The 12,928-nt window shown below is 33.1% G+C and overlaps 2 protein-coding genes across 2 annotated transcripts; one reads left to right on the top strand and one right to left on the bottom strand.

The window, feature by feature from the left end:
* Positions 1-2,467: 2,467 nt before the first annotated feature.
* Positions 2,468-8,759, bottom strand: LOC128209862 (glia maturation factor beta-like). Its single transcript, XM_052914115.1, has 6 exons — positions 8,668-8,759; positions 6,425-6,521; positions 5,822-5,871; positions 5,387-5,519; positions 4,845-4,918; positions 2,468-3,991 (listed from the first exon to the last, which is right to left on the bottom strand). The coding sequence occupies exons 1-6, from the start codon at positions 8,668-8,670 to the stop codon at positions 3,920-3,922; spliced, it is 429 nt and encodes a 142-aa protein (XP_052770075.1). The 5' UTR covers positions 8,671-8,759; the 3' UTR covers positions 2,468-3,919.
* LOC128209861 (dynein regulatory complex protein 8-like) lies at positions 8,745-12,606 on the top strand. The gene is made up of 6 exons (XM_052914114.1): positions 8,745-8,830; positions 9,915-9,999; positions 10,339-10,411; positions 11,212-11,291; positions 11,575-11,684; positions 12,352-12,606. Exons 1-6 carry the CDS (start codon positions 8,794-8,796, stop codon positions 12,465-12,467), a joined length of 501 nt encoding a protein of 166 aa, XP_052770074.1. The 5' UTR covers positions 8,745-8,793; the 3' UTR covers positions 12,468-12,606.
* The last annotated feature ends 322 nt before the right edge of the window (positions 12,607-12,928 follow it).

Below are 12,928 nucleotides of genomic sequence, written 5' to 3'. Positions count from 1 at the left end.
AGTGCCTGGGTGAAATTGCTTATGCTGTCAGCTCTCAAGCTATGTTATGATATAAGAGAGCTCTTCATAATCTCCTTCGGCCTGGTAGAGAGCACCTTTTTCATTCAATTTGTTGCAAAAAATATGCATCTAAAATGAATTGAATAAATGGACAGTATACTTAAAGGGCTTAAACGTTTCCAATCTATAAGTAAACTTATTCTACCTTAGCCTGAGGCTCTGCTTAAAATCATGATTTTGCGAAGAGGACTCTTACCAGTATGTCAGAAGGTACCAAAACATGTTAATATTTAGATTTTGGTAAGGGTGTTTCTTAGTGGACTCTATGTTGGTGGGTTATTGCCAGAAGGTACCAAGCTACAATAACATATATAAGGTATTCGTACCTTGTGGCATTTACACCACCATGTGATACTCTCAAAAAACACTCTTAATTCTGAATACTTTTATTTGCATAGGGTCATCATCAACTTGAGAAAAGTAATCATACTTTAATTCTCTAAAGGATAGTTGACTGTAGAATTCAAAAGATCTGACAATAACTTGTGCTGCAATACCGGTTTCATCCTCTGTGTAATATTTAAGCTCACATATTGGTCTTTTAAAGCCTCGGAGTAAGAATCTAATAAAGATGGAAGAAATATTGGTAGGTCATGAAAAGATCTCATATCAATACAAACTGACGTCAACGGAAATGCCAGGCCTTTTCGACAAAAAATATTGTTGTTTTTAGCTCTACTGGCCAAAGGCCAGAAGAGCTAATGCGATGGCAATGTGTACGTAGTATGTGCGTCCGTGCGGTTGTGGGTCTGTAAACAATTGCTTGTGAACACGATACAGTCTTCAGTTTTGATTGTATCTCGATGAAACTTGTACAGTATATAGATATCCGTTAGAGCTCGGTTCCTTTCGAAAACCAGCCAGATCCGTCCATAAATGCCTAGATTATAGGCCATGAAAGTTTGTGCGTCCGTGCGGTCGTGCATCTGTAAACAATTGCTTGTGAACATGATACAGTCTTCAGTTTTGATTGTATCTCGATGAAACTTGTACAGTATATAGATATCCATTAGAGCTCGGTTCCTTTCGAAAACCAGCCAGGTCCGTCCATAAATGCCTAGATTATAGGCCATGAAAGTTTTAAAGAAATGCTTTCTATTTTTAGCCAAGTCTGCATGAGCGAATTCTATTTTTAGCCAAGTTTACATGTACATGTAAATTCATGTCTAGAGTTAAAGGAGAAAATTTGCAAGTCTAGGATTTTGAGAGACAATTTGCTTTTTGCTTCTGCAGCTGATTTTGTGAATTACTCTGCCTTGTTCTTGTTGAAAGCCCAAAGGCCATTTTTTAGCTTTAAGTTCTGTAGTTTGCACATTCATCTTAACAAAATTGGTTGTGAATGTTTAAGTTATGCACCTGGTGTCATTACTGGCCACACCCAGGGTTCACAGGTTTGGTAAACATAAATCTGGAAAGGTTTGAAAATCTTTTTGTGTGTTCGTGCATCCATCTCCATTGATTGTGAATGTTTGTTCAAATTGATCAATGTTGTCCTAGGATGCCCTTGACTTTGGCCTTTTGACCAACTTTTTTTAACTTCTAAAACTACAGAAATTTTTACTATGAGTACAGTTTTGAAAGCATTTTTTTTTTTTGTCAGATGACTTTTACTTGGCACATATAGTTCATGCAACTAATCTGCTTACAATACTTTCTGGGCTCAGATGTTGAACGTGCTACGTTTTCAGGTAACCCAAACACAAAACATAAAGTATATGTCTGTTGCCTTTTGCCCATACATACATGCTCTGGATTGATATGACCACAAAAGCCATGCCAGTAGAGCATAGGCCCTTTTGGGCCTCTTGTTTTTCAAGCGGAAGGCTGCTACCTCAACATAGTCGACACAATGGTAGTATGGTGCATGTGTGTTCCCCATGTTAAGACAGCATGTCGCATACAAGACCTGTCCTTGTATGCCAAACTACATCCATCTGGTTTTGGCTTGTCTGGAGGATTTTGAAATTATTTAGCACTAGTATTCACCATGATAAGACAAATATGTCGCATACAAGACTTGTGTCTATATGTCATGGACATGATCAGATTCAAGAGTAATTGGTAAAAACTCTTATGTATTTTGACTTCTCCTGGCTGAAACTTGGCCATGCACCAAAAATGTGTTGCATTGTTTTGCAACATGATTTCAAACAATTTTAACTTAGCAATGTGAACCCGTTTATTGTGACAATAACATGATATTTCACCAAAGAGCATAAAAGAAGTGTTCATATTTTCAACACAGAATATTTGCTTTTACAATTAGATTAGGGGCTAGTTTTTCACCTTAACACTTTACCACATTTAAAATCTACAAACTCTGACTGACTCACCAAATGGAACAGACTTCAAACACTTTAGTTGCTTTCATTCTTGTATCATGAACAGAAAAGACCAATCAAAAGAATAAAAGTTGATATTTATTGCTTTGAATATCTACAAAAGACATGATGTTAAAAACAATACAACAAGTTGTTGAATCAAAACAAGATAATTAGAGAGTCAAGGTTCTAACAATTTGACATAACATTAAAAGGGTACATGTAGTTCATTGAATATGCTTCTAAATAAAAGGTTAAAGTCCTGACTCTTAGGAAGATATTTCAGTCTAACAAGGGGCATATCTCAACAATCAAGTAGACCAGAGTTTTGGGCCTTCCTATACATGAGCATATTGTTTCTAGGAACATGTTGACCAAGTTTCACATGAATATGTTGAATGGTTTTGAGATCTGGACAAGATTCTGTACAATGACAACACCAAGGCTATCACAAAACCTTGACTTTTTCTTTAAAAAAAACAATTGAGCTAAAAACTGGAAAACTAAAATAGTCCTAATATCAGGGTAAATTTCAATCATACGTAAAATATCTGATATATTGTTCATGAATCATATAACCTCTTGCACTTCACTGCTTCATTATGAGATCTTGGTACATCCTGAAGTAAGTTTATGATGGAACTAAGTTGGAATGTCATTGTTTTGTGTACAGATGAAGCAAAATCAAAATACATGTATAAAGTAAATAACATCATTGCCCTGCTGCTGCCAAATACAATGTTTACTTACATACAACTCATACATTATTAATGTGACTTTAAGCAAAAACTTGATAAAACAAAATTACTGATTTTAGATTTTTAATCAGAATAATTTGAAAAATAGATGCAAAAGCATGAAAACCTTCTTTGAACATATTACCACATTTAAAACATAACCCTGACATAAAATGTAAGTCTTAAAAACCCATAATCCAAAAAAGGGAGAAAATCTTTCATCTTATCAACAACAACAAATATATACATAAATTATGAGGTTAACCTTAAAAATAGTTTTTAATATTTTGCAATAAATCATAGAAATAATCAGTAAGAGTTTGGTCCGATAAAATGTAAGTCTTAACATAAACATGAACAAAAGGAACACATTACACAATACTTATACAAACACAATGTAACATTGCAGTGATTAAAAAATATACTATTGCTTGTACATGTACATGTACATACATGTACATGTTGTGCCATTAAAGAGGCACATACCATGAACGTTTTTTGTAAGTCTTAAATCTGTGTATGCATGAGCACCCAAAGCGAATTGTTAACTTAAATGCAACAGTGAAATTATACATATTGTATTCTTCTAGCTCGCATCTTTATTTATTGTTAGTAAAAAACTTTTTTCGCCATTGTCTGACTCTAACAAAAAGGCTATTTCATAGAGGGAAATACTTTTTGTGTGTTATTGCCAACACTGTGAATATATGTTATTTCACAGTCTCCGAACTGCACCTTCCTTATATTGGGAGACACAGCAAGAGTACAGATAGAATATATATGTACACCCAGTCATATTTTCTATTTAAAGAATGCCAGCTTTTCATCCAACCATTCCTCCGTTAATTCATCGGTACTTCTAAGTTCAAAATCCTAAAAAAAACAATAAATGAAACATTGAATACAATCTTACTTTATACTTTTTAAATAATCAACATTTTATTTTTCAAGTTTCTATGTAACAGGAAATCAAATCTGAATATATTTTAATTATTTTTTTCAAAGAAAAAAATATTATAATTATTATGGATAAATATTAACACTATGGCTATATTCTCCTCTGCTTTATTTAATGAATTGTATTAGATTATTAACTTAAAATTGTTAAACTGATACTAATATAACTTGTATTTGGATTCATGACCTTTGAAAATAAAATATATCACATATATGTTTTTACTGTTTGTAATGTGTACGCCTGGGTATTGTCTTTTGTAACAGTGTAAGAATTAATTGTTATTGAAATAATACTCAAGTAATTCAAGGTATACACATGGAGCTTGAAGTGCTATTTATGTGTACATGTATATGTAATATTTCAATTACATAAAAGTGTTGAGCTTAGTATGAGTAATATTGAGGGTTTTTTTGCGAAACCACTGCATGTGCCATAAAATTTAATGAGCTCTGTAATTTGTATATACATTGTAATATTGTCAATTTTACCATGCAATAAGTACCGTGGGTTACTTGAAATTATGTCATTTTAATGTATCTGCATACTACTTGCAGCATGTTTGCTTACCATTCTAAACAAGAGCAAAGAAAACGCTCCTCAATATGGTACACTAACAGTGTCCTAATAAGGACTGTATTGATTTTTTTTAAATGTTATTTGGCATCAAAGTTACTATTAAAACTTAACATAATTTTAAATGATTTCAAATGAGTTCTGAAATCATGTATAATTTAGAGCTAAGCCAGCTGGTCATAGGGCCATACTAACCTTTGTAATACCAAGTTCTTTCTGCAAAATATTGCGAGTGCCAGCATACATCATACTGAGCTCTGGTTTACAGCCTGAAGTGAATAATAGTCTGGCAGTAAAGGACTGTATGAAACTGAACTGACAGTTGCATGAGATTTATTTAAACTACTAAAGTAAATTACCGGTATCAAAAATAAGAAAAGCATACTTGATCAAGTTTAGTTTTCAATTCATCTCAAATTTGCATTCACAACCATTTAAATTTTCATTCTTAAACCTACCATAAACATCTCAAATAACAATAACAGGAAACTAAATATTAACATCTGCTTCTAAAAAAATGAAAATATACCAACAATGTTCAATGGTGTCAAAGACTTTCAAACAGTCTGATATCATAAGGACATTTAAGGAAGTTTAACAAATTACCCAAGACACACTGAAATTTATGACTGTATTTTTTTAAAAATGTTTCAGTTTTCCACAAATATTAATGTTAGCATTGCAATACATGTAACCAAAGAAATCACTATCTGTCCACAAGTTCAAAATCAACTCACCACTTGGGCAGATGTATATGAAGCAGAGTGGGTATGAAATACGCCCATCGCCATGGTTACGGACATAGCTGATAACAAGAAAACGAGGCTGGTGCTCATTTAACTCCTCTTGTATTTCTTCAATGGTTACATCCTAAAAAGAAATAATGTTTGGAAATCTCATGTCCTGGAAACAGTTGGAGGTAGGTTACATAGCTTTTATTTACATTACAATGATAAACAATTAAGAAAGGCACTGAATAGCTTTTAAAGTTAGAAATTGTGCAGTTTTCAGACTATAAATGTAAATAAAAAACTGCATGATGTCTGTGTGGGTCAAATGTACCACTTATATGACATCTAGTAGATAATGTATCACCACAGTATCGGCAAAAATTGATACTAATATTAAACCCATGGTGTTTCATGTGGACACCCACACCAACCGTGTTTTACCTCATATTCCTCCTCCTGCATCACCGTTCTTGTAGTGGGATCAATCTTCACTGAAAAAAGCATGTACATTTACATTACCAACACATGTGGTTGTACGTAAATTGTAGTTCATAAAAATGTTTTATCATGTGCAAATGAATGTATTGCTATTAAAGCTGCACTCTCACAGATATACCATTTTTACAAAAAAAAATATTTTTGGCTTGGAAAGAGCAAATTTTTGCGTAAATATCTGCAAACTAACCATAAACGATTGCTGACAAAAGATCAGATCGCAGATTTGCATATTTCCGTTCGAAAATAATGTTTTATGTCTTAAATCATTACTAACAATAATTTTTTTAACTCAGATATAAAAATCTTTGTCAGCAGTCTTATATCACTGGTTTCCATGGATTTTCGCAAAAATTGGCTCGTTCCAAGACAAAAAATAAAATAAGTTGTCAAAACGTTTAATCTGTGAGAGTGCAGCTTTAACTGTAAATATGAAATGTAATTATTTTAATGCTGCTTTTTACATGTTGAACCTAATAACAAATTCAAAAGGAAAATACTAGCTCCAAAATGAATCATTTTTATCCTTTATAAGCTGAAGAAACTCACATAACACGGCTGCAACATTCTTCTCCTTTCGGAAACGCATCTTTTTCAGTTTCGTTTTCACCTCCTCACTGATATCACAAATGTTAAGATTCCCTGCCTGAAAACAACATCAATCACAGTTGAAAAATAGTATGCAATAGTTTGTGAACAAAACTAAAAACATCTTGGTGAGAAGACTTTGAAGGAAGCAGGTAGCATAACTTGCTTTGGCAATTGCCTTTGTCATTCAGGTGTCTTGGTCTGGTATTGAATGTGTTATATACCAAGTCACTTGAGCTACAGCAAAATGATATTGGATCTTAATCAAACTGCTTAGAAAGCCTAGATGTATCTAGCATTCCCTTTTTTGTGCAGGAGGTCAATATATTCTCAGGGCTTAACTTCTTTAATTTAAATTACATTTTTTAGAAATTCTGAGTGGAAAGAATGGCACATTTCCAGCAGTCTTTTATCATTATGCCATGATCGAAGAAAAGCTAGGCATATTCTCGAAATCTTTATGATATCTATGCATCTACAGTGCAGGTAAACATTGCCAGTTTTGGGAAACCTGTTCCACAGCCTGACCGTATCAAAAAAGGACACTTTTCGGAATGGTTGAGAATATGATACTAAGGCCATGTTGTGGCCTTTAGTTGAACCTGTGGCAGTAAGCATGATACTAGGTATGTCAACCAGCTTGTGCACAATTCTGAACTTCATGATGACCTTGGCCTGTGTAAGTACCCTCAAGTGGTACCGCGCCAATAAATCAGTGGTCGAGCTTTCTCTTCAGGTGCAGATGGTCGGGGTTTTTAATTATATTCAAGCTTTTGTTGTTTGCCCCAGTGTTTGCATTCCGTACTGCAAAGCTCGAATTGTTCTTATGGTTCTTTGCTTAAAATAATTTAACCAGCATAGCCATGTTTTAAAACACAATTTGAATTACAACTTTAGTGCTGTTAAAATTACAAAACAGGCATAATAAATGTACAAATTGTATAGAAATGTATCCAATTGTCGTCATTAAAAATGAATATCACAGATGGTATTTACAGTCAAAGCAGGAAAATTGTAAACTAGATAAATGTTAAACTAAAACAAAAAATACACAAAAAAGATGTCATCATGAGCATGGAAAAAGTCCAAGACCAATTAGTCCATATAAACAGTCGCTTTAGAGTCTTTGACGATTTTTGTTTTGGCGACTCTGTGCATCTATATCCCATTTGTTGTTTTCCTAGCCAAGAATGACAGATCCCAGCACTAAGTATATTGAGTGTTAAGTATTTTGCAGTTACAGTTGGAGATTTTATTTTACATCAGTATGAATCAGTCGACTTGTCGCATTTAGGGAACAAAATGAATATCCAAATGTTAAAAAAAGTTCCCTATACGCGCAATATTGTGCCTTAAGACCAATATGAACAGGGCTCACTTGAAGCCCAAGATAATTTAAAATCAAGGATCGAGTAACATAAATTATAATTATGTAATTTACTAATTTTAAAAGTAATAGTGGTGGTGCTGTAAATGTTAAGAAGAAAGATTGAACTTTTCGTTTAAAATCAAACAATTGTTAATACAACTTTAAAGCTGCACCCTCACAGATTAAACGTTTTGATAACTTTTTAATTGTTTGTCTTGGAACTAACCAATTTTTGCGACAATCATGGAAACAATTTTTATTTAAGACTGCTGACAAAAATCAGATTGCAGATTTTTATATTTAAGTACAAAAAATGATGTTTTATGCATTTTTCTTAAACTGTTAGTAACGGTTTAAGCCATAAAACATTAATTTTTCGAACGGAAATATGAAAATCTACAATCTGATTTTATTTCAACAATCTTATACCATTGGTTTGTAGATATTTATGCAAAAATTTGCTCTTTCAAAGACAAAAAATAAAGTAGCTGTAAAAATGGTAAATCTGTGAGAGTGCAGCTTTAAAGCATTCCTGTGAAGGAAAACATAACTGAACAAAATGATGACTTTCGTGCCTAAACAAACTAAGGTCCTTGTACTTTATCATTCATCATTTTTTCAATCACATTGTATTAATGTTTTGAAACAAACAATGAAACAACTTGAAAATAAACACAAACAAAGTGGGCGTGTTTGTTCGTGTGTTTGCCAAGCCTTTGAGAAAAATATAGTCACCCAAAGAAACTTTGAGATTCAATAAACAGGACCTTTATCTGTTCAATTTGATTCTTTTTAAAACACGTTATTTTTCATATAAATATCAGAAATAAATTACCATTGTAGTAGTTTAGGTAGCAACTTTCAGTTTATACCGGAAGAAGGAAGTAAGCCGGAAGTCTCCTTAGTAAAGCGCTCGACAAGTACTCGCTAGACGCTTGCAATAGCAACGCATGTAAACAACATGGCTGGCACAGATGATCAGCAAAAAGACAATACAGGTCTGTAACTATTCAGACCCAAATATAAACTTACAAAAAAGATGATGTTACTACAGTAAACTTAAATTTTAAGGTTTTTCAAAATATTATCAGTGTTTTCTAAAACAAATGCAATCATTCAAACCATCATGACATGTCAACGTTTAAATCTAAATTCAAACTCTACCCTAGACCAGCATAATGCACCTAACATGCTTAATTACTCCACTGGAGAAAAGGCAAGCACATCCTGTAGATATAGGACAGATCACAGATTTGGTTGCCTTAAATCCTGCTCCTGAAGTTTTGTCACATCCTTGGTTTTGAGAATGACGTTCAAAGTAAAAATAAATATTTGGATAAAAAAATAAAGTTTTTGGATAAAAGTCACAGTTGGTCAGTTATAATTCTTCTTTTTAAAGTTTTAGTTTCACTGATACTTGCATGAATCACTTTGTACATGCTATTTAAACAACCTACACCTGTAGCACACAAGTATGTAGCATATACCAAATGTTCACAATATACTAGTAGTCCATATAGCTGCTTCAGAGTTTTTGACGATTTTGATTTAGTGACTCTACGCATCCATATCCCACTTGTTGTTTACCTAGCCAAAAATGACAGATCCCAGCATTAAGTATATTGAGTATATTAAGTATATTGAGGGGAAAGATAACGGGCACCTGCTAGATGGTTCCAAAATGGCCATGCTTTGTTGACAAAAGTTGATCTAAATTAGACTAATTATTTGTTTTTCATTCAACACTTGAGTGTAATAAGAAAAAGGTGTTGGCTAAAATTAATTAGTGTGTAACTTTTGTGTTTTTTATTTAACAGTGTAGTGTTAAGTATTGTGGGGTTACAGTTAAAGAATATATTTTACATTGGTATGGATCAGTCAACTTGTGGCGTTTAGGATTCAAAATGAATATCCAAATGTTCAAATACGTTCCCTAATCGCGCATTATTGTGGCTAAATATACAAGTATATTCAAGTACCATTTGGCGATCTCTTATTCATAATTTAACTTTCAAGCCTCAAAATTGAATACTCAGTTAACAAAAATGGGACAGTTTGTCATGTTTGACCACTGTTTTTCAGATTCACTGGTTGCAGATATCCACAAAAGGATAACAGAAGCATTTGATCTCTTTGACCATGAATCAAACAAAACAGTAGATGTCAGGTAATGTTTGAAAAATACATTCATCATGTTTTGTTTAGTTTCTTTCTGCAACAAGCATAACTGTTAATAATTCTTTTTTAATTGTCTGTCTTGTTGATAATATATTTCTGCTTTTTAAGGTTTTAGTGATTTACCTATTTTTGTATTTGTTTTTAATAAACAAAAAAAAAATTGGTTATGATTAACACCAAATTTTGTTTTGAATGTCATGATGAAGAATAAATTCAAAGCCATTTTTAGATATGATTACATTTTTCGATTTTTCCAGATATTTGTTTTAACCTTTTAACAATTTATGTTATGATCATACATGTATGTTGATGGAATGTACTTTTCTAGGGAAGTTGGAACTATCATCCGATCACTCGGCTGTGTGCCCAGTGAGGCAGAACTCCACGACATGCTTCATGAGGTAGGCACAAATTAAAATAAGATACTAAGGCTATGAAAATACTTTAACTATGTTGGAATGTGACAGATGCCCCTGATTTAGCCTTGTCAGAATGATAGCCAATTTACCTGTTAGCTAATAATATTCACTATGATGAATTGTTTAACGTTGAGTTCCATGTGCAACATTGACATTTAGGATAAGAACATAAATTTTTAGTATGAGACACCTTCCCATGGTGCTCTACATTTGTATGAAATTTGATTGAATTTTCACCAATAGCTATGGAAGCAATTTTGTATAACATTGTCATCTATGTGTGCCCTTAACCTATGAGATAAGAACACAATATGTATGCAGGACATATGATCCTATGCGCTACAATTATGTGAAGTTTGAGTGAAATCCTGTCAAAAATAACAAAGCAATGCAAAGTTATTGCTCAGACAAGAATGTAATGGACGGACACCTTAATGATTGATTGATGTTTTTCCTCCTTTAATAAGTAGCTCATAAACAGGTGTTTTTACTACTAGTATACCAAAAATGCTCCTAACCTTAATGTCACCCATAAAACCTATATTTTGTTGCGTACAGACGGACTCATGGGCCAACAATGTGAATAGTATATGACATCCTTTGTGGGCAAATAACTGATAACTTAAAAACAATATCCCTGTAGCTATTGAAAGCCTTTATAATGTTATATACCTAAACAATTTAAGACAACATTTTAGAAAAAAATCCAAATAGATCTTTGCTTTGTACATTTTGAATGGTAAAGTGTCAGCAGGTAAAATAATTGATTTCTCTTTTCATAGATTGAAGAAGAAGAACAAATAGGATATATTCGTTTTGAAAAATTCCTTACAATGATGACTAAAGTGCTGATGGAAAGGAGGTATGTGAACATTTTGTTTTAACCCTCAGGGAAAGTAATGTGTGAAGTCCTCATTTGTGGTATTATACAATATAAATGCACAAAAACATTTTCTTTGGGCATGCAATTTTCACAGGTTAAACTTCAGAATATTCGAAAACTGCATGTCATAAATATTTATTTTTTCGAGAAGAGAGAAAGACTACCATTAAAAGCCCCTCCTTTAAATGATGAATAACAGATTGCATGTTGAATACGACCCTGAATATCAACTGAAACACACCACATGTTTTACCATTATCAGGTACAAGCCAACCCCAGAGGACCAGATTCTGAAGGCATTCCAGGTGCTAGACTCCGAGAACAAAGGTCATCTGACCCAGGAAGAGCTCACAAAGTACATGACTGAGGAAGGTAGGTATCCCATTTATCGTAAATTAATTAAACTATGTGGAAGCCTTCTATAGCTATTAATAGGAAAAGAATACAGTCGAACCCCATTGGCTCGAACGCCCAGGGACCGGTGAAAATACAGCAAGCCTCAAAATTTTTAAGCCAAGCAGGAATGCCAACTTTCACTATAAAGAAATCGGTCCTTTACATCCAGTTCAAGCCAACGAAGAATTCGAGCCAACAGGGTTGGACTGTATATTAAAAAGAACTAATGATGATCTTTGACCCAAATTAGATTAAAATGGATTCAGTCACATTTTTCAAATTAGAGCTGCATTGTTACCATCATAATTTCTTAACATAAAATTATGTGACATTAAATGCTCTATTTTATTGAAAAGCATTAGTACCGGGGTAATGCTATTGAAGATGAATGACTTTAGGCTTGTATTTAAAAAAATATGTTCAAATGAGTATCTTCCAGGTCTTGTTTGCTCATAAAAACTCAACTTCAACTACATGTTAAAATAATGTTGCTAAAATCTGTGAGCCAATCCCTTGAACCAAAACCATGCTGTTGCAATAATGTATTTTTTTAGAAACAAAAATTTGGTTATAGTGCTTGTATGTAAGAATATAATTTTAATCTCTCAATTTTTGTGACATGTTCTTACTAATTTTTTTGCAGGCGAGCCTTTTAACCAGGAAGAGCTGGAAGAAATGTTGTCTGCTGCCGTTGACCCTGACAAGGGAAACATCCAGTACCGGGATTACGTTGCTGCCATGAGTCTCGAAGAAACGTGATTGGACAGTAGCTTAATTTTATCACTCATCATTCACCTATGTATTTTTGACGGTTACTGATATTGTTTAAATGAATTTCCGAGAAAATGACACTTGTATTTTTGTTTGTTGTATAAAAAATGTCATATTAAATTAGAAAAAAAAACAACTAGTCTTATAGATAGGATATGAACCTAACAGTTCTTTTAAAACATGACCTGTCATAGTCATGTGACAAATCTTCTCAATTGGGCCTTGTTGGATGGATAGCATTAAATAGATGACAATAGCTGTTTCTAAAATATCTATGCACAATTAGTCATTTCCCAATGAATGTCTGTTCGGTGATCTAAGGTTATGTCCAACATCCCTCAAGGTAAGGGATAAACATATCATTATTGACCAGTTACAAATATGGTTAAAATAGTAAATATATTACCAACATCACTTACAAGTTTGAGGACAGTAGGCCTAAGCAACTG

Source organism: Mya arenaria, chromosome 11 (genome assembly GCF_026914265.1).
Source record: "Mya arenaria isolate MELC-2E11 chromosome 11, ASM2691426v1".
Classification (NCBI taxonomy): Eukaryota; Metazoa; Mollusca; class Bivalvia; order Myida; family Myidae; genus Mya; species Mya arenaria.
Note: the sequence above shows the minus strand (reverse complement) of the source record. Positions and strands in the feature narration are given on the sequence as shown.

Bases quoted from the DNA above. Each gene is read 5' to 3' on its own strand.
- LOC128209862 (XM_052914115.1), bottom strand. The intron at 5,520-5,821 runs GTAAAACACGGT...ATTTCTTTTTAG, and splicing joins TGCAGGAGGAGGAATATGAG to GATGTAACCATTGAAGAAAT. The intron at 3,992-4,844 runs GTTAGTATGGCC...TGTTTTTTTTAG, and splicing joins AAGAACTTGGTATTACAAAG to GATTTTGAACTTAGAAGTAC.
- LOC128209861 (XM_052914114.1), top strand. From the start codon at position 8,794: ATGGCTGGCACAGATGATCAGCAAAAAGACAATACAG. The intron at 8,831-9,914 runs GTCTGTAACTAT...ACTGTTTTTCAG, and splicing joins TCAGCAAAAAGACAATACAG to ATTCACTGGTTGCAGATATC. The intron at 11,685-12,351 runs GTAGGTATCCCA...ATTTTTTTGCAG, and splicing joins AAAGTACATGACTGAGGAAG to GCGAGCCTTTTAACCAGGAA.